The 22,355-nt window shown below is 31.6% G+C and overlaps 1 protein-coding gene and 1 long non-coding RNA gene across 14 annotated transcripts in view; one reads left to right on the top strand and one right to left on the bottom strand.

The window, feature by feature from the left end:
* The window catches only part of LOC148610906 (poly(rC)-binding protein 3-like), a 101,164-nt gene that overhangs the window by 52,873 nt on the left and 25,936 nt on the right, over positions 1-22,355 (top strand). For 8 of the 13 annotated variants that reach the window (XM_088590807.1, XM_088590817.1, XM_088590815.1 and 5 more), the window contains one exon: positions 18,446-18,628. In XM_088590807.1, the coding sequence (XP_088446933.1) occupies positions 18,542-18,628 (87 nt within the window). In that variant the 5' untranslated portion in view covers positions 18,446-18,541. Of the gene's footprint in view, positions 1-5,843; positions 5,875-9,851; positions 10,011-16,360; positions 16,546-17,026; positions 17,155-18,445; positions 18,629-22,355 lie in introns of those variants that run through there. The other 5 variants (XM_088590810.1, XM_088590813.1, XM_088590816.1 and 2 more) reach the window with 5 other exon arrangements.
* LOC148610907 (uncharacterized) lies at positions 2,309-4,944 on the bottom strand. Its single transcript, XR_015924013.1, has 2 exons — positions 4,635-4,944; positions 2,309-3,621 (listed from the first exon to the last, which is right to left on the bottom strand). It is a non-coding gene; the product is annotated as an uncharacterized LOC148610907 (long non-coding RNA).

Here is a 22,355-nt window from a genome sequence, read left to right as displayed (position 1 = left end):
CCAGCATCTTCCCACCTCTCCATCTTTGTAAATCATTAACTAAGAGAAGCCTTCAGTAAACTTATTTACGATGAAATCAGCTGTTCCTTCATCACAACTTTATTTTAACTTTAATTTAATTGTATTAGTGTTATAATTACTGTCTTTAGAAGCAAATTAAATTTATTTTCCTGCGAGCACAGCTCAGAGTTATTTCCCTTGATTAAATTAAGCATTTTATTGCCTGTTTTAACAGCATATTATACACCACAATAGGTGATTACATGATAGATGAGGGAGCTGGTGTGCAGGGGAATGGTATCTCTATATAAACATTTGTAGAACAGATGCCAGAAGATGAAAGAGCTGCACTACAATAATGATACATCATTTGATATTCTCTGGGAACTCTTGCAAAAAGCACACTTTAATTGAGAAGATCATTAGGTTCTCTGGAAAATACCCTCTGAACAGGTTTAAAATGGGATTTAGATTCTATATTTGTCAGAGTTTCTAGCAACTTTAATAAATATGTGATGTTCTGAATATGTTAGTAGGTGATGGGTTTCTGAGTTCTAATTGTCCAAAATTCATTCATTTTCATATGCCATCAGATTATTTTAGTTTTTGTAAACCTGTTAATGTATTCAAAAGATTTTTGTGCAACATCCTCATCTTTTAAGTAGACAGAAAAAGTGATCACCATTAATCATTAATCATATATTTCTTATTCCTTTGTTTAATTTCAAATTTTTAAGTTCTTTGTTAATCTAAATTCTTGTTACGAATTTATACTGTGTCAAATATTTAATCACAATCTAAATTCAAGGTTCACCTCTATAGTCATATCTAGCTGTACCATGCAAAGCATTTTATTACATATATGCAAAAAAAAATACAAAAAGAATCATTTGTAAAGATTCTTGCTAGTTTTCATTAACTCACATCTACTTGTAAAACAACACACTTGTACAACAATATGAACATAAATTGATTAACTCTACACATAATGAAGGGGTGCTGACATAGGGAAAACAATATAGCCTGAATACAATTTAAAAAAGTCAGTAGCTCACTTCATTAGCATGCTTGTTTTTTTGTTCAAGGACTTATAAGTATTAGCTGTATATAATTGTGAAGTTGACCAGAGAAGAAATAATTGGTCTCTTCATATTTCCCTCCTTAATTGTTCAGTACTTAATTGTATTTAAGTGGTTTATAGCTTTAGGAAGTTTTTTTTGTAGAAACAAAAGATCACCAGATTGTAATACTTACAGTTGTTGTTGTAGTAGTGGATGAACTGCCATTTCATGAGTTAAATACTTTTGAATGTTTAATACTCATGGTTTTATATTTCAATGAGAAATATATTCAAATTATTTATTTCAATAACACTGATCAAAAATGTTATTTATTTATTTATAGTTAATAACCCACATCATTTGAAGTAAAACTAAAACAGTTAAGGAAACTTGAGTGATACCTTAGTAGTCCAGTAGAGAGTCTTGCTTGCAGCACATCAAATGGTTGGTAGTCACTGACACAACATATTCAGACTGTCCATATAGAAACCAGTCAGTTCCTATGATATGGGTGGCACATGGTTAATTTCAGCCCACAGAATTTTTTGTTCCAATGTAATGATTATACCATACGTATATCGAATAATGCAAAAATATTTTTAAAATCAACTATGGATGCCTCAGAAAATGATTTTAAAGTTCTCTTCTCTTAATAAAGCAACCAAATTTTGCACTATATAAAGAGTTATCTCTCTTTTTCAATGAACTCCAATGTTATCTATGTAATGTATTTCTCTTTTATCATTGCAGTTCATAAAAAACCAACAGTCAACATTGAGAAACGATACATTAGTGATATGAAAAGGGTAAAGAACATTTGAAAACCAACTCTGTCATGTGCCACCCACTGCCTGTTTTTTTTTTTTCATGGACACCCTCTTAAATATTTAGAGTGGCAACTAGTTAGCTCAGACTCAGAATAATGTGTCCAAGATACATACCTGCATATTGTGGCATCTGTGTGCTAGCACATTGAACATCAATCTCAGAAAAATTACAAAGCAAGGTTTTTTGTTCGATTGATAAAACTTTCTCATCCTGAAATGCATGAAATACCTGCAATATGATGTTAAGCTAAAATCAATCTACCTGTAGTCTCACAAAGCTGAGGCTGGGTATGTGCTTGATACGACCCACGTACATTTTCTGTGATCGCAGTGCTCCAGCTTTCTGCCTTGTCAAGATCAATTTTACTTTTATTATGTCTTCTTTTATTTTCTCATTTGATTAAAAAAAACACCTTTGAATAACATCTCTTACAAATTTTAGTAAGTAAACAACCTCTAGACATAGTTATGTTCTTAAAAAAAGGTAACAATCTTACAAAGCACTTGAACCTCCCAGATCCAAGGGAATAATTAAGAAAATCAGAGAACTGTATTGTCTCCTAAGTTCTTCCTCATGCAATAAATCGTCAACATACAGCTGAGGGTTTGTAAAAGAACAGTTCATCTTTCATTATCATGAAATATTGTATCCACAGGCTATCTATGAAAACTTGATGTCATTCTTCTCTAGTCTAATTAGCTTTCTATTGTTAGCTGTTCATGTTCAGGCCTTTTAATGGTTACTGTAAACTATATACATTATAGAGCAAAATTCTAAAGTTTTCCATCCAGTATTGGAATCACCTATGTCCATTCCTCTGATTAAGTAATATTATTGTACACTACAGTGTATGGTATATTGGAATCACCTATGTCCATCCCTCTGATTAAGTAATATAATTGTACACTACAGTGTATGGTATATTGGAATGTCCATCCCTCTGATTAAGTAATATAATTGTACACTACAGTGTGTGGTATATTGGAATGTCCATCCCTCTGATTAAGTAATATAATTGTACACTACAGTGTGTGGTATATTGGAATCACCTATGTCCATCCCTCTGATTAAGTAATATAATTGTACACTACAGTGTATGGTATATTGGAATCACCTATGTCCATCCCTCTGATTAAGTAATATAATTGTACACTACAGTGTATGGTATATTGGAATCACCTATGTCCATCCCTCCGATTAAGTAATATAATTATACACTACAGTGTATGGTATATTGGAATGTCCATCCCTCTGATTAAGTAATATAATTGTACACTACAGTGTATGGTATATTGGAATCACCTATGTCCATCCCTCCGATTAAGTAATATAATTGTACACTACATTGTGTGGTATATTGGAATGTCCATTCCTCTGATTAAGTAATATAATTGTACACTACAGTGTCTGGTATATTGGAATGTCCATCCCTCTGATTAAGTAATATAATTGTACACTACAGTGTATGGTATATTGGAATGTCCATCCCTCTGATTAAGTAATATAATTGTACACTACAGTGTATGGTATATTGGAATGTCCATTCCTCTGATTAAGTAATATAATTGTACACTACAGTGTATGGTATATTGGAATCACCTATGTCCATCCCTCTGATTAAGTAATTTAATTGTACACTACAGTGTATGGTATATTGGAATGTCCATCCTTCTGATTTTGGTTGCTGTCCTCTATCAACTTTTTGTTTTGTGGGACTTCATCATTTTTCACTCTATGAAAAGGTAGAAAGAATTTTCCTCACAAAAATATCAGCTCTGGATTGATTTCACATTTGGTGTTTGGCTTTGGGGAATAAACTGTATCACTGATATGAGAAATCTTGTTTGATATCTAATATCAACATCTGTATGAAAAGGGGGATACCTAGCACAATAACGCATGCATCTTCATGTTCATTTTTGCCTGATTTTCTAAACCCTCATTTACTGAATGTCTTAGGTTACATCTTTATGCTACCCCCAGTAGGAAGGAACTCAATTAGCTCTTCAGAACTTTTGGGGGAAAATGATGCAAGAGTGAATCAGCTTCAAAAACTACTGGAGGAAATAGCTTATTTTGCACATATTGAATTGAGATTTTGTTAAGTAAGCAATCAGATTATCTTGATACTGTTGTTTCTCAAATCACTGAGGACCTATCAACAATATCATGGTTATAAAGTTTATTGAAACAAGAAAACTTTACTTTGGAAGAGGTCATTTAGTTACATACATCTACAGAGCTATTAATTTATGGAAGTATTTGATATCAGAATCATTGATGATGTAACATCTATGATTGTTGATTATTTCATGAACATGTGTTATAGTTTCAGTGATAAAATACACATTTTTGAGCCAAAAGTATTTTTATTGGCAGTTACCTAAGACTTATCTGACGTAATAGCTCAATATTGTTTATATGATGGTAAAGAAAATGAGAATTTGATTATGACAGACGTTTAGATATGGGAGGTTGACAAGAGGGTTGCTATCACTGTAGGCCTTCACCATTTAATTAGGAACTCTTCAGTTTGAAGGTAGAATGTTTCTAACAAAATATAGAATTGCATGTAAGCAGAACAAATTGAGGAATTGGGAAGGTTAATGAGGAGAAATATGTTGAATTTGTTTAGGAGTGGATCAGTACAGTTGTATAAATGAATCAAATATTTGACATTACATTATAGATACTCTGATTCCTTACAGTGATGCTGAGTTATCATTTTTACAGATTCATTGTTACCTTGATTGAGTTATGCATCAAGTGATTAGTTTGTTGTGTTACAAAACCATGTCATGATAATCTGTGTAACAATGGGTGCTTGCACTGATTGGTTAGGCTAAAAATAGAAAGTTCAATGTTCCCAAGGGTTATCACTCTTGAAGACTAGAGTTAATTAATCACATAACTTTTTTCCATTTATTGGGTGCAGTTAAATGAATTTTTTTTCTATTTACATAAGGTCTATATGTTTTTGTCTGAGAAAAATAAAAATTGTGATGGTCTGTTACCAAATTACCAGTACTCCAGTACTTTGATTACTGATTTATTTATTTACCCTTGGTTTTTTTTATTTAAGAAATAAATAATTTGTTATGTGACAAAAATTAGGAGATGACAATCTGTATAACAATTGATGCCACTGTACCAGTTGGTTGGAATTAGGTTGGAATATAAAAAGAAAGTAAGGACATGCAAGGGGGATAACTCTTGAGGGTCAGAGAGAGTTGTCTCCATTTATTTGACCATACTAATGTAGTTTTGATAACTGTAACTTGCTTTTTCTTTCTACTTGTTTTTTAATAATTTTTCCTCTTGCATATATTTGGAAACTTGAGAATTTATTATTTACTCTTCAGTGCTTCGTAACCTACTTTGAGACAAAGCTAATTTTTTAGTTTCCAAATTTTCTTTGTCTATTAACTACTTATTGTTCACTTCATAAAACGTTTCAGACAGTGTTGCATTTCAGATAGAAAAAGAAATAAGATACCTATTTAAAACTGCTTGATGTGTCTTCTTATAGGTGTCAAAATTATCATGGTCTGTACTGAATATCTTGTTGTCTGGTACAGTCACATTCTGTACAAAAAAAAAAAAAAAAAAACAGTGTTATAAATAAGAGGGGTGGTTTACCTTTACCAGTCTGCATGTAGTTTACATCAGCAGACAGTGGAATCCTACCAGAGAGAAGTATTTGTTTTACTAAGATGCTATGTTCATCTAATATTAACTATAATTCCATTTGGTGATCAAAGAACAGCTGGCTAGGTCATAATTTAGATCATTTCAATTTTACTATGGTTGGAGAAATATAAGCCATGGCATACGGTAATTTATTTTTGGTATTAAAACATGATTTCAAAAATACAGAAAAAATCCCATTTGATTTATGTCATAACCCTATAGTGAATTATTCTTACAGTGTGCTGAACTACAGAGTTTTTCTACAACATTAAAGACAAATTTTATCTGATAAAAGGTATAAGTATGATTTTTTTTTTTTTTTTCAGTTTTTATTATTAGTTGAATGCATTTAGTAGTAGAACACACTGAACATTCCAACAGATTTTCTCCTAAAATTATGTAGATAGAAACATAAAACATGTAGGTAGAATATCTACCCAAGGTACCCACACCAAAGCGTTTTGATAAACATACAGGGTTGTAATAGAAGCATTGAAACATGTCTATAAAACTTAATAAAAGTCAGAACTGTGCATCCTGATGGCCTTAATATATAAAATCCATATGTTTCTATCAGCATGCCAATAGAATTTCCATGTAAAACAGTAGTTAATGTTTCTGACAGACTTCTTAAATTCAAATTCATTTGATGTAATGTGCTAATTGATAAATATAGCAGGTTTTACCAGGCCCTACAGCAGCTCCTGTGGTATTATTGAATCTTTAAATGAGGAGAAATAGTGGTCGATTTATTTCAATAAAACTCGGGGGACTTCATTAGTTTGAAACTGTAAGATTACCCAGACTATTTGCTTAGTTTTATCAGATGGGGTATATTTTGTCTGTCAGGTCTTTTTATGGTAGAAACTGAGTATGGTAACTCTAGTCTGTACTGTTTTAAACCATCCGAGTTGTTGTAAGAAACCCTTTTTTGATATGGTTTTTAAGTTATAGTGTTTGAACCTAAAATAAGAGGGAAAAGACCATATAAGTTTGTTAATTTGATATGTGTTGCACCCAATTTATTTTTGGAGTAAACAGAATTCATGATCAATTTACTTAAAAAAGGGGGAGGGGAAAAGATTTTTGTTGTGTGTAGTTTTCTTTAGTATCAGCTTTGTTTTTGCATTGTATTGTGGGAGTGAAGTGGACCAAAAGTTGAATTCAAAAGCATATTAAATTATGAAACTAAAATTATAATTGAATTTATAATTTAAATGACAAGAGATTTGAAAGATGACATTATGTCACTAATGAAGCCAATACATTGAATAGCCTTCTCTATTAACATGGTAACATGTTTTGTTTTGTCAATTTTCCATTGTAGTAAAAATATAGTAATTTTCTAATCAGCTTAATATTATGTAACTAGATTCAGTTATTGTATATATTTATGGTGGATTAATGGATTAAGATTATAATTGGGATAATGACCCATTCACAAGTTTTATTTTGGACCTATGGTTCCTTGTTTAGATTCGTTGTGTATTCCATATTTTATTTGTTTTCAAATGTGATCAAAGACGTACAATATTCTGCTGGAATAGTTGTAACTTGATAGGTAAGGTTATATTCTATATGTTTCCTCTGAATTAATTTTTAACAAATGAAAATCTTCCTGTTTTTAGAGTTTGACATTCTTATTACTTTGTTGCTTACTTATACAAAAACTTTCAAGGAAATGGTAGAATAAATCTGTAAATATTTTCTTCAAGAAACAATGTGACATGATCCCTATAGATAGCTTGATTCTTATTTAATGTCATGTATTGTATTGTTTCTAAATATTTACTCAGTTTTTCAAATAGATTATATATTTTAGCTGTAATTACAGAATTTGAAATGACAAGATTGGAGGAAATATCTGTGTGATTTCAATAAAGATGTAGTAAATGAGGAATAAATGACAAACAATATCAAGGAATGCATATTATTTTTGTAATGATTAGTGAAATATTAGTTTCATATACCTTAAAGGATAACCAGCTTGTATTGGTAATTGGTGAAAAAATGTTAATAAAAAAATGTCACCGATAAAGGAAAATTATGATACAATGATCATAAACCTCTATACATATGTAAAGAAACCTTTTTTTGAGTGATTTTCTCTACATCAAACACTGATAAATATTTGTTTATTTTATGTTTTTTAAAGATGAGAAATATTTACCTTGGGAGGAAATGATATAAGACTTGGTTGAATATAAAATAAATAATATTTTGACACCTCTGTTAGATGATAAACAAGATATTGCCTGGTAGTAATTAACAGCTGTTAATTGGCTAATAAGCTGTCATAAATCTGTTGGCATCTCTCAGCTGGTCATATGGATTGTTATCAATCCTAGCTGTGGAACTGGAAGGAGTCTGGTGTTTCTATGAGGTTAGTCCCATCTTGGAAGAAGTTTTGTTAACTGAATTTAAAGGATGTTGATATGGAGGTTTATTTGATAACTGTAATTTTCAGGAATTTTTTTTGTAGGAATAAGGATAAAAATCTGGAACTAAGAAGTATTGCAAAAGAAAGACATCATTGGTTTGGACATAAGCTGTATGTTTTACCTGCCACTTAAACAATTTAACCTTGTTTTTACACAATTTTGTCCACTTGTCCTGCTAACTCAATTTTTAATATAAAATTTGGCCCATAACCTTATTTTGTACATTGATCTAGAAAACCCTGAATTCAAATCTCAAAATTCATACAGTTAGCAAAATATGTCACAAATTTCGCTCACCTAATAAACACCAAGGGTATTTTCAAAAGTTGGCACATATGATATGAACTGAGGATGACCATGTCTCTACCCTGGTTTCTGGGCCCAATTTTAAGCTCACCTTGCCAAAGGCCAAGTGAGCTTATGCCATCACTTGGCGTCGTGGTTGTGGTCATGGACAAATTTTTAAAAATCTTCTCCTCTGAAAGTACTGGACTGACAGGTTTTAAACTTGGCATGATTGTTTCTTAGGGTGTTCTGCACAAAATGACTGTTTGGATTTTTTATCCATGAAAAAACATGGCCGCTGTTACTGAAAATAGAACATGGGGGTCGGATTGCAGTTTTTTGCAAATAACTCGAAAACCGTTGCCTTAAGCAAATTTCTGACATGTGGTAAAATTGTTCAGCATCATGATATGGATCTGTACCAAAATTTTCAAAACGATTGGTCAACTGATAAAGGAGTTACAGCCCACTGAAACAGTTTTTTTTGCATTTTTCACATGTGCAACTTTGAAAATCTTCTTCTCAAAATCCATTGCACAGAATTCATTGAAAGTTGGCATTTATGTTCCTTAGGGTATCCCACACAAAATGATTGTTGGGATTGTTGATTGATATAAAAACATTGCTGCCGTTATTAAAAATAGAACATAGGGGTCAGATGGCAGTTTTTTGCAAATAACTCAGAAAACATTGCCTTTAGCAAATTTTTGGCTGCTTAAATTGTTAAGCATCATGAGTAAGACCTAAGACCTATGCCGAAATTTTCAAAACCATTCATTGACTAATGTAGGAGTTACGACCCCTGAAACAGTTTTTTGTTGTTTTTTTTTTTTCGTATGTACGGCTTTGAAAATCTTCTTCTCTAAAACCATTTAAGATCATTGAATGAAAATAAGCATAATAGTTCTTTAGTGTATTGTGCTCAAAATGACTGTTGTGATTTTTAATCCGTGAATAGATATGGCTGCCTATACTAAAAATGGAACTTAGGGGTCATAAGACAGGTTTTTGAAAAAAATTCAAAAATTGTTGCCTTTACCAAAATTCTGGTTCAGGTCATGAAATTGCTATGAAAAGCATTTCTTGCATTTGACATTTTAGTTGATTTTAACTTAGCCTGTCTCATTCCTCAAGTTTTTCAAATAAGCAAATGGTTAACCAGGTGAGCAATGCAGGCTCTTTTGAGCCTCTAGTTCTTCATCTGTACCACCCTATTTCTGGGCCTATTTATCCCATTCTTGCTGTGATTCCTTATTACATCAAGCCATTATATGGCAATCAGTGTTTTAGTCTGGTCCCTAGGGAGCTTTAACATGACAGGAACCCAGATCAATGAGATCATGTGATTTAATCTCATATGTTCTGCCACTATTTGACACATTGTTTTAACCAAATTGAGACAAAAGTAAGATAGGGTCATTAATTTCCTCCAAGCTAATGTTTTAACTGACTTAAGTAGATACACTTCCTTTCTCTGCTCATTAGGACGTAGATTTATTTCTGAAAGAAAGAATCGGTTGCCTATTAATGGCAAGTGTTGTTTGGTTAGGTCACATGGATTTTTAATTGCTAATAGTCTAACCTTGTATAATAGAAGTTGATAATGAAGCTTTGACAATCACGAAGAAATTCTCCATTGAAAGATAGATGATCAATAGTATATCTTTTGTCTCTGCGGTTAGAACTTTGAAATTATCTCTGAAAGGTAAGCATATGTGTGTTGTCTTGTATATTTGGTATTTAATTCACATTAAGGTCTTACATTTTAGTGCACATGCAACAGAATGCTTGGTTTTTTTAGCCATGGATATGCTGAAAGTTATTCTTCAGTAGGTAGCAAAATGATGGAGATTATGTGTCTCAATGCTGAAGACATTTAGCTTTGTTGACAATTTTGATTGAATTATGATCATAGGTATAAGAAGGTTCATAGGAAAGTTGGTAACATGATGTCATATGTTGAGTTCAATGAAAGACATATTTCCTAGTTTGTCTACATCTCTATGTAAATGTTGAGACTACATGTACTTAATTTCTAAACTTTACCAAGTACTAATACTTTATAAATAATTATGCCTATGAATACTTAGTAAGTGAAAAACTTCAATTTTTTAAAAAGGGAAAAAATTAAATCAAATTGTAGTGTTATTTGTTTCTTTATTTTGTATATTTTATAAATGTTGTATGTGTGTAGCTACACTTGTTTCTGAGCTTAGGTTTTCTTTTGAGATTTTTTACCCTTTTCAGTGACAAATGCAACTGTTGATTCAATTTTCTGCTGCTGCACTCCCTTACACAGGAACTCTCCCTGCTGATGGTAGACTCTTACAGTTATTATTAGGAGTAAGATGTTTTAGTTTATTTGCCCTAAAGGAGCAAGAAACTGTAGTGGTTCACAAATTCAATCAAAGCAAAGTAATACCCTGGGCTGATTCTTTTGGAAGAATCTAAGTGGTGTTTAAATGAAATTACTTCGTAATTTTTAGAGCAGTCATAACACTGTAACATAGCAACACTGTCAGAGTACTTGGTTGTCCTTAAAACCACATAAAATTCCAGTATAGAATCTCAGTTTGCTGAAAATCAGTTTCAATAGCTAGGTGTCTTCTTTGATATTTTGATTACTTGGATTAAGCGGGATAGTTTATAAATTGCCATCAGATGTAATGGAATACCTTTTGACAATGATTATCAAAGCTTGTAACTATCTTTGCTGTTGTGTATTTCTATTCCTTGTTATTATTTTGAAAATAACCTTGTGTTCTACTTTGATGTCATTTTATCGGAAACTGCAATTAGTAATGATACAAAATTAATTTGGTTTATAGAAAAATCTATAAGATTACTTTTAGATTGAAAATCTAACATTTTTGCTAAGGGTTAATTAAGATCAGAATACATTTATGTGGTTGTCATCAATGTCTCAACGGATCGGTGGTTGTATCGGATTGGGAAAGCTTAAGAACACTACAAACTCTGGTAATCCTTTCATCTTATTACTGACTTTCTCTGACCAGTCCTACAAACTGTAGATTGTAGAAGGAAAGGTCCTATCTCTCTGGAAAAGCAGATTTATGCTTCATTTCAGTTACTGGTAGTTTTGAAGATGTTTTATTGCTTTCTAAGTTTTCCTGATATCTTTTTGTTCTAAACCAGTATTAAACTGGAGAGGGTCCATGGATTATCTTCTACCCTATCTGTAAAGGAACCGTAATGACCCAGATCACCTTGGTTAAAGTTCTTCCATAATTTATGCAGATGCTTTAAAGGGGACGTTCCAATTATGCCTCAACTCATGGAGTGGGTGGTATATTAAAATCACCTTGTCCATCAGTCTATCAGTTTTAATGGCAATTATTTATCTTTTCTCTGAATGGGTGGATTGATTTTGTATTTTGATATTTGGTTCATATAGGTAGGGCATACTTTGTTAGCAAACTTTTGTTGCTGTATGATTCCTATACAAGTTTGTTTATACATGTATCTACTCAGCATGGATTGTACCTACTCAGCATGACAATCCATGCTACTTATGTTTTCATAGAGGATAGACCTTTGTCTCTAAATCTTAAATAACTTTCATTTATAGAACTATTTCAGTTACTGGGAGTAAAATGTTCAGTTCATTTGATTTGAGTGTGTTTGACAAGTTAGTTTGTGTTGTCATTTCCTGTTTATTATGTAAGAGTTATTTCCCCTTGTAAAAAAAAAGTCAACAATATGGTCTAGTCAGATAGATGTGGCTGCCTAATATCCCCGGGGGATGAGTATTTTATGATGTAAATTGTTATGTTGTACATGGACATATTGGGGACGTATTTATGTTTTCTTTTCTTAAAATATTTTAATGGATATTGCTCAGGAAATTAAAAAAAAGCATTGCTGTTGTGAACATTTTCCACTTTATTTTCATCATCATTTTCCCCAATCTGTACACCACTCTGTATGTTTTTAATTTACGAAAGTCTCAAACCCCATTACATGCTGGCAGTGCATTAAATTTAATTTCTATAATGATTTTTAAGGCAATTTCAAGTTCAAATAGGGAAGTTTATGTTGTGAGTATACTTTACCATGGAAGGTTTTACTTCAGTATCATGGTGATGGAGAGAATTACCAGTAACACATAATTAGAATTTAAGCTTTTTGAAATAAAAAAAAAATTAACAAAATTCAATTTTTTTTTTAGTTTGTTAAAGACAATTATCTTAGACATGACAAAAAAATTTATATGTGAAGAATACGCAAGCAAAATTATTTCATATGATTTTCAGACAAATTTCATGTTATTTTCACCTGCATTGAGCAAATAAATTTTGTGACGGAGTTCACAGGAAACTTTGGTGTGTTGAGCCTTCATTTGAATTTTTTCTGTGTAAACTTTATGTGATTTTTTTTTCTGGGTGAGCATCACATGAAAATCGCCTTAATTTCACATGGAGTTCATGGTAAGTGATAATCAAATGAAAATCATCTTAATTTTATGTAAAGTTCACATGCAAATCATGTGAAAATTGATTCACATAAAACTCACATGAACAATATCAGCTTGTGTAACCATCTTGGTCAATTTGTGGAACAGAAAACATATATATGTACATGTATATAAATCTTGAGATTAATTGACTAATATTGTGCAGGTTTGTGTTTCTTTATTTGATGATATATAAGGCAACATCTAGTTAATTTGTAGATTCTCATCCCCACCTGCCCCAAATTTTATTTTTTATTTTTTACAGTGGTTGAAATTTCCGGATTTCATTTCATGTCTGTATCCTTCATGACTCTACTTATACATAATACTATAGACTTCCAGTCGAAAAATGAGTAACATGGTGTTTGTTTTCAGAATATCTTGATATTTTTCGGCAGATCTCAGGATGGTTTTCATAGTTTGTCACATTATAAGGGGAATTAAAGAAATATAGCCTTGGTATGGCACAAACATAACCAAAAGTACACATTGCCAGGATTTCTTCAGCAAATTCGTCAGCGGGAATAAGATTTTACAAATCTTGGAAAAATAAATAATAATATCCTTCCACCCACCCCATTTTTTAAGTTGCTGGTGGATGAGAATCTACTTATTAACTTTGTGTGGCCTAATGGTTGAGGACATAAAATACTGAGGATGATAATTAGTAGTACCCAATCAATACTTATTCTCGCTCTACCTTAAACAATTAAATATTGATTATCAACCAAAATTACCTTCATAAAATTGTTGGTGGGTAAAGCATCCTACATTTCCATGGGCAGAAATACAAAGAGATAGAAATTGGGTCTCTATTAACGTTGGCTTTCTCTCTGTGATACCTTTGGAAATGGTTTCCTGTTGTAATAACTGGACAATTTCCTCTGAGTTAGAGAACTGCATTAATAATTCACGTAACTTTGACCATTCTACCATCAAAGAATGATCTCCATTTAAGATTCTTTAAATTTACGTGACAACTAACACTCACCAACTTTATAGGACTTAAGAATTAAATGGATGTCTATAAAATCGAGGGGAATAAAGAAACTTAATGGACAGCTAAACTCAAATAAGGACAATATTGTTAACATTATCAGGAAAAACTTTCAACAACAATAGGGGGATGCTGGTTATCTTAAATTTGAATTATCACAATTTGGAAGAGTATCATCAAGTTCCTGATGAAAAAGTCTCAAGCAGGGTCTTAGGCTTACTCATGTTGTGGTCAATGAATTCAAAAAATATATTTGAACTTCATCCTTAAGAAGTACTCTGTGTGGTACAAAACTCTGTCCATATAATTCAATTCCAGATTCTATCTAAATAAGTGGTTCAAAATTTTGTCCATATTCATTTCAAGATTTTACTGGTAGCTTGATATTTTAATGTTCAGAATTCTTGGATGTTTAAATCGGTCAATCAATCAATAAAGAGGGATAAGCTGAAGTATTGATTCAATTTCAACTCAAATTGTTAAGTTATTTCCTCTTTGGATCAGAAAGAAATTCAGTGAACAAGTTATCTGCCCTTCATTGATAACACAGTGCTGCAGTACAACCATAAAAAGGCAATGAAGATGTGCTAATTATCCCAGCAAATTATGTTACTCTCCATCAAACATTTACCATATTGTTATAATATCAAAATTTTGATTAAAGAAAATTGTATAGATACAATGTCTTTATGGAAACCTGCTGAAAATATTTCTCATTATCAACTTTCTGTATGTGCTGTGATAATTATTTATAAAAAGGTGATAACCTGTGTATCTATTATCAGTTCTGTAATTACTGCTCTGTTATGAAGGAAGAATAATTAACTTTCTTCATTAAACCTAATTGTTACAGAGAGACCTTCATTGATTAAAGCTCGGTTTTAGATTTATAAATTTTTCCATACATATTGTACCTTTCATTCACAACATCATGTTTGTGATGTAAGTTGATGATATATCATAGTGTTGCACAGTAGGTAACTTTTATATTGTTAATCAAGCTCTATCTATTGTTATCAGGGTTTCATACTCTCCTAATCAATCATTTTTCTTTCTGGAACTAGCTGTTTTTCTTTTTCTTAAGTTCGAAAGATAAAATGTCTTGATTTTATGTGACAGAGCTGTCAATATGAACAATAGAAAACTATGCAATGTTGTAGGATACTTGTTTCCTTATTGCTGGTGTAGGTCTTTTGTCTGAACTGCAGATTTGTATTTATGGATGCCTCAATGGTCTTTTGCACTACCAAGGCACTGCCTTAGAGAAGTATGTTGTCACACATGCTCCTTAAATGCACTACAGTGCATCTACGGATAAGACAAAATAAATCTTACCTTTGTGTTTTAACATTTTTCTTTACTTTGTTTATAATTTACTACCATTATAAGAATTGTATTAATAGTGAAAAAAATAACAATGTTTTCATCATGAACCCATGGATTGTTACGTTGTATCCATCTGCACCATAAAAACTTATTTGTTCAATGTGTCATAGTTTTCTTGTCCTCTTTCATGTACCCTGGACTTGACTTTTTATGATCAACTCAGTGGGTGTTTCTAGAAAAGCAGAGGGTGCTTACCCTACCAGTGCACCTGGTCCATGCTCCCAGTTTTTAGTCTTGGTTGCTCATTTACTTTTGTTACTTTTTATGTATTATTTTGGTTACTTTATGTACTGCATAACTGCATACATTTTTGTTCTACACATGGGTTGATTCAGTGATTAACTCAAAACAATCCTGTGTAAAAAAGATCAGTTATTGAAAACATTCTTCATCAGACGGGAGCGAATATATTTTTTAATATTTTATAATAATCCAGGATTTCTATACATTTTCTTAACTTTTGTTTAAAAACTTCTGTTTTGTGTTTACAATAAAAAAGGAATGTGTTTACTTACTGTTGGGCATGTGTGATCTGATTCTATAAGATAAGTAGCTTATCCTGTGGATTAGTATATAATCTATCCATGTTATGTCAGATTTATAAATTTCCACAAGTTTACATTAGAAGTCAGTTAATCATATTTCACCCCTCAATCAGCCTCTATTGTATATTTTACAGTGAAAGTGTTGTGACATTAAACTGGATTCAAATTATTTGTGAGGTTTCCTAAAGGAACTATTCTACTAATACTTAGTGAAGAAAATTGAATTATTGACAAAATAATAAATTTATACATGAACTTATATGTAATAAGTAAAATTATAGAAGGTGTCAAATGCTTATATAAAATCAATATTATTACTTAAATAAAGAGATATTTTAAACAGGACAACAAACAAATCTTGATTATGTTTTTCGAAAGTTTCTGTAAGGTTTTATGACATAATAATATGTTTCTTTATCACCTCACACTCTATATTATGTTCCAATCAGGGTAACTAATTAATTCAATAAATCTCTGCTGATTATCCTCCAACTATAGTTCACTCTATCCCCATAGTGTATGCTAATTGTTGATGAAATTAAGAAAAAGGGTAAAGCTTGTATTAATTAACAAGTTAATATCATGCAAGGACATGTTTAGTGTGGCTGTGATATCCAATATCAGGGGAGATAATTAGGGTCTGGCCTCAGTAGGGGGTGTGTCATCTGGCTCTAGATATCAGCTGATCAGTATGTTGACAATCTAAGAGAAGTACACAGTGGAGATTATGCTAGTATGGTCTGAAGATTATTGTTCTGGAAAATATTAATAATTGGATAACTCTGTTTGAGTTATTTTTATTGGATTTTTCATCCTGTAATTTGGGACTTGGCTGAAGGTAGGGATATTAAATTTTAAAAGAAAACATATATTATATTGGACTTCATCATGCTGTTTTATTCATTCTAATACTCAGAAGGGATACTTTTTTCTTGAAAATAGTGATTTTTGTAACAGTAAGATGTCATTCTTAGTATTGATGGGCAAACTGAAGTTTTAGACAGGTGTTTACAGGTAACTTTACATAATCGGTCAAATTTCTAATCATTTTCAGCTTAGTGCTATAAACCTTTTTTTTTCTTTTTTCGTTTAGCTTATTTTTACTTGCAAATTATACGGTCTTTTGAGTACTGTTCTCAACAAATAAAATGTTTCATTTTTCCCTTTACTTTTGATGCATGGTAATAATATTGACTTTTGTATTATATGAGTAATGTTCTTCTGATAATTGAAAGTTTTCTACCAAATGTTGCTAATGTATTCAGGAACATATTTTCTTGAGATTATTTTCACCAGTCTACTTTGTATACAGTGTGACATATGTTAAGAATTGTATGTTTCTCCATGGTTTGCTGTAGGACTCTGTTACCAGTAATAGAAAATAATTCACCAAATTTTCAAAGGAATATTTGTTACTGTGTTTATGGCTGATTAGGAGTTTTAACAAGTTAAGTGCAAAGTTTTATCAAATTTACATATTTTGTAAGGAGGAAAAAAGAATAATTAAGCAACTTGATTCCTTGCCACTGAACAAATTGATTAGATTTATTTTTCAAAGTGTCAGTTTTAACAAAACAAAATCTCACAGACCTGAATACATCCATTTAAATGATATACATACAGAGTTAATTTTTATTTTATTGAGAATATGATGTTACATATTTTATGTATCAATATGATCTTTAAGTTAATGAGAATGATAGGGTTCTGAAGATTTTAGTTCTCTGAATGGGGATATGGAGTATCCAGTATAACTAATTTGATATGACAGATTTTTCATCATAATCAATGAAATTATAACTGAATTCTGGAGGATAAAGTTTCTTAGTGTGGTATACTAAAATGTATGTTATATAATTAGCATAAAAAATGAAATGGAGAACATTTTAAAGATCGTAAGTAATCTGAAATAAATTGGGACTTAATTTATTAATATTGTTATTGTTTTACTTTAGTAAAGATATAGAAATTGTAAAAATTAATCTTATTCCAAAATACATTTGTTTATACTATAGAAAAACAGTGGTTAATATAGTACTAATTTATTCAGTCTAACTTTCAATTCTGGTTAAAGGTTGCATTAAAATCCACAAATTTCAGGAACCAATGAAGGTTGAGAAACCTCAAAAATTGATACAAATGAATAAAAAGAATGCTCACAGTAAAAAAACTTGCTGATACATGTTTATGGTACATATCTACATGTATTTATTCTAGTTGCATTCTGTTATTGATTTACATTAATAAGGACTGATATGATGTACATGTATCTGACAAACTTTTGTGAGGAATTCTAGTAACAGTTTAAGACAGATACATGTATGTCAGAAATTAGATATAGGCATTAATTAAAAAATATATAAGAAAACATCTACATATGATTGACAGACTTGTTTCTGGTTATCACAATCACATATGATTTACAGACATTTTTCTGGATATCACAATCACATATGATTGACAGACATGTTTCTGGTTATCTCAGGGTCTGATTCTTACTGGTTTTGGGTCATGACTTGAAGATTGGGTTGCCTCATTCTGTTTTGGGTCATGACTTGAAGATTGGGTTGCCTCAGTCTGTTTTGGGTCATGACTTAAAGATTGGGTTGCCTCACTCTGTTTTGGGTCATGACTTGAAGATTGGGTGGCCTCACTCTGTTTTGGGTCATGACTTGAAGATTGGGTGGCCTCACTCTGTTGTTATAATGATTTAATGTTCTGTTATTTTGTCTTTGTAGATAGTAGAGTAAAGCTGTGGAACCAGTAGTGTTACCAGTAGAAACTGTTTCCCTGTACGGGCAACATACCTATCCCCCCTTATTTTGTGTTGTGACATGGCCACAGATATAAACAATATGGTCCAACAGAACGACAATTCCCCTCCCACGATGTTGACAGTCCGAATGATCATGCAGGGAAAGGTTTGTTCATTTTATTGCATGTAAAACTTAAGTATATATATATATCTATGTTACTTAAACACCATTATACAATGGTACAGAGAATGGAAGGTAAGGGATATCAAGGGAACCAAGTCAAGTAAATAGGCTGAATACACCAAATCAAATGTCAGTATGTAGGGTTGGGTTTCATTGTTAGTAGTGATATCAGAGTGGTAGAATGAATTGCGTTCTGTATGATTATCTTGTTTACACAGAGTCAAAAAGGCAAAATTTGGAATGGAAGCCTCTTTTAGATATGATTAGAGATGAGTGTCTATATTGTGGAGTAAGGGAATAGTTCATTGAATAATTCCTACTTAAGTATATGTAGTCAAATTTGATAAATACTGCACATAAAACCAAGAAAAGACAAGATTCCTATTAAACAAACATCTGATGGAATCATTTTGTGATCATTTGGGATAATGCTCTGATTTTAGGTGTTTAGGACTGAGTGCTTCATCCACCCTCTCCCTGGGAATACCTTATTACTGCAGTTGATCAGGGAATACCTGATACTTTCTATTGACTTGATACTTGATACATTTATGTACTGTAGAAATGCCAAGTCAATTATTTTATTGGAGGTTTTTTTCTGGCTAATTTATAAATTACATGGATAAAAGAAGGTAAAATGATAAAATGAATCTATGAAATATTACATTTAATTTGCCAAGAAGTCAATTAATACTATTCTGTGATGTTTTAGTTAGATTATTAGGTTTATATGTGATCATTGAGCTTAATGCTAACACCAAAGGTACCATCATCAGCTGAAGTTTTACTGGAATGTGTTTTACTCTATCTATTTTACTCATCAAGAAGCTTTACGGCAGTAATTTCTTTCCCCAAGAGCACATTTTACATTATTTTCTATTGTGAAAATACATTTTTTGCATTGATGTTGTTTTTCAATTAGATAACAATAGTGATGAGAATTTCTTAAGTATGCGAATGGATGGAGAAAAGTATACAAAGAACTCTTCCATTTTACCTTAGGAGAGTGCAAAGCAAAATACATATTTTTTACTAACAAATGGTAAAAAATGGAAATCTGATAACAGGAACTGACTCCTTGATTTGTATTCCCTTCATAACTTAAGAAGTAAATCAAGATTTGGTGATTAGAAGTTTTCTACTAAAGGTAAATTTGGACATGTCACTGCATCAGGAAAAAACTATTTCATTAACTGAGGATGGATAACCAAGGTTTGGAATGCAACTGCAAATGAGCAAGTTTCCTAGGGTTAAAGTTGGTTTCCGTAGTGATTTTTCAATAAAGTAATATTTTAAACTTGATCAAGAAATATATCAATGTCATGAATTAAGTCTTTTGTTCTTAGTTTCTGTAATTATGCCATGTTTTTGTGACAATTAGATGATGAAATATTACATTAGGAAAAGTCAGAGGCCAATTTAATGACATGATATTAATGATGTTTGATGGACAAAAAGAAATGATATTTGTTTTGGGATTTGAAGTAGATGAGATTAGTTGTTCTGAGATATGTTCCAGAATCATTTATATATCTAACTAATACAGAAAGTTGAAACTTTAATATGTATTGAAATTTTCTGAAAGTCCTCCTTTTTGAACTGCAGTGTTTTCCCAGGATACAGATCTGAATCTGATAAAATATGGTTTGGTAAATAAAGTCAGGCAGTGTCTTGTCAGGGTACAGGGATGTAGTAAATTCTGTCAGTCTTGTGAATAAAGTCAGGTCTTGCCCTTTTAGAGTGTATTGGTCTAGTAAATTAAGTTAGGCTATGTTGGGTACTAATTGTGATTCTCTGTTGGGTAGTTTGTCCCATCAGAGTCAAGGACTTGAGAATTGACATGAATTACTAACTACTTGGAATATAATCTTCTCAGTAAACATGATATGGAATAGATTAGAACTATTAAACTGTGAACTTTGAATATCAATTGAACTTTAATATGTTATAGTTAATCTCTGTTTATTTATAATCACAACCTTTACACATCTTATCATAATATTTTAGATAGCAGGTAAATTTGGCTGGGTGAGGGTCAGTCTCTTTTGGGAATTTTTTTCTTTATCCAGACCTATGATATTCTGTCCATTTCTGTTAAATCAAATTGAATTCTAAAAAAATGTTATTTGGACCAGATCTCCTTATTACACCATATTGACAAAAATCTGTTTTGACCTTAGAAAACTGGCACAATATACTTAGATATAACTACAGTAGGAGAAGAATATGTTGACCATGTGATCACTTCATGTTATACCTGTCCGTCCGTCCAATTCTTGGTTCTTTGACTTACTATAGTACAATCAAGAAAGATGCCAGCTACAATTCAAATTGTGGAAATTTATTTTTTCAAGCTCCTCTGAAAGTTTGCAAAGAGCAAATAAATGTGTGATGTCATAGGCTTGCCTTACTTTTGCCGATGTCCCTTGTCATTCATTCAGGTAATATGTACTACTGTACACTGTCCCTTGTCATTAGGCCAGGTTATATGTACTACTGTACACTGTCCCTTGTCATTAGGCCAGGTTATATGTACTACTGTACACTGTCCCTTGTCATTAGGCCAGGTTATATGTACTACTGTACACTGTCCCTTGTCATTAGGCCAGGTTATATGTACTACTGTACACTGTCCCTTGTCATTAGGCCAGGTTATATGTACTACTGTACACTGTCCCTTGTCATTAGGCCTGTTTATATGTACTATTATACACCGTCCCTTGTCATAAGATCAGGTTATAATACAAGCGAGGACTCTATCTGTATTCCATGTTTATTATTATAGGAGCTTTTTTGTATCTCTTAGAAAATAATACTGTACTTTGAAACACTTAAAAATTCATAATAATTGATGTTATGTTTAAATTTACAGAACACACTGCTACTCTTTATTAATTGTCTGTAATTTTTGTGTGTCAATATACATCACTATTTTTTCTGTTCACATTTCCTTTGAAAACTCCTGATTGTTTTTGAAGGTCTTTACCAACTAGAGTAGAACAAATGTCTTCGTGGAAGAATTGAGGCTTCATTTCTTCTTTATCATTTTTTTTTTTGTTTTTGATTCTGAGTTGAGGAACATTACAGGGCTGGCATGTAATATTTCAAGAGTAGCTGTTATTTTTTTATTTCCATAAAAGAACAATATGGCAATTGTATTAACTTAGAAAAAAAAACAATAATTCTTTTTTTCTGTTTTCTGTGGAACATCTTTTTTGCTTCATAGAGTTAATGTTGTAGAGATCCTGAGAACAGATTTTATTTCAGTTTTTAATTCTGAAAATCAATAGACATAAAATAATGTGACATTTATATCCATTAGAAGATGCTTGGCTATGATATACCTTACTACCATAATTACCTGTCTAATTACCATACAGGTAGTTTTTTGTCCTTTTTTATGTATTTCCCCAGACTTTATAAAATATAAGCCTTATTGATTACCAAGATATTAGTTCTCCATCCAAGATGATAAGTAATATAAGTCCTTACTGAAACATGATCAAAACTTCCTCTTTAAATTAACAGTTAATGTTTTTAGGATGTTCATTTCTGTCTTTTATTCGATATTGGGGCATAAAGTCTTCTCAGGTTGTCAATTTCTGTCTTGTATTCACCGTTGAGGTAGAAGGTCTTCTCAATTATCCATTTCTGTCTTGTATACACCTTTAATGTCTACATATGACTGGTCTGGTTACATCATAAAGCT

This window comes from Perna viridis, chromosome 7, assembly GCF_037379345.1.
Source record: "Perna viridis isolate PV_CMFRI_1.1 ecotype Kerala chromosome 7, ASM3737934v1, whole genome shotgun sequence".
Lineage (NCBI taxonomy): Eukaryota > Metazoa > Mollusca > Bivalvia > Mytilida > Mytilidae > Perna > Perna viridis.
The sequence above is the reverse complement of the archived record's forward strand: the minus strand, read 5'-3'. Positions and strand labels throughout refer to the sequence as shown.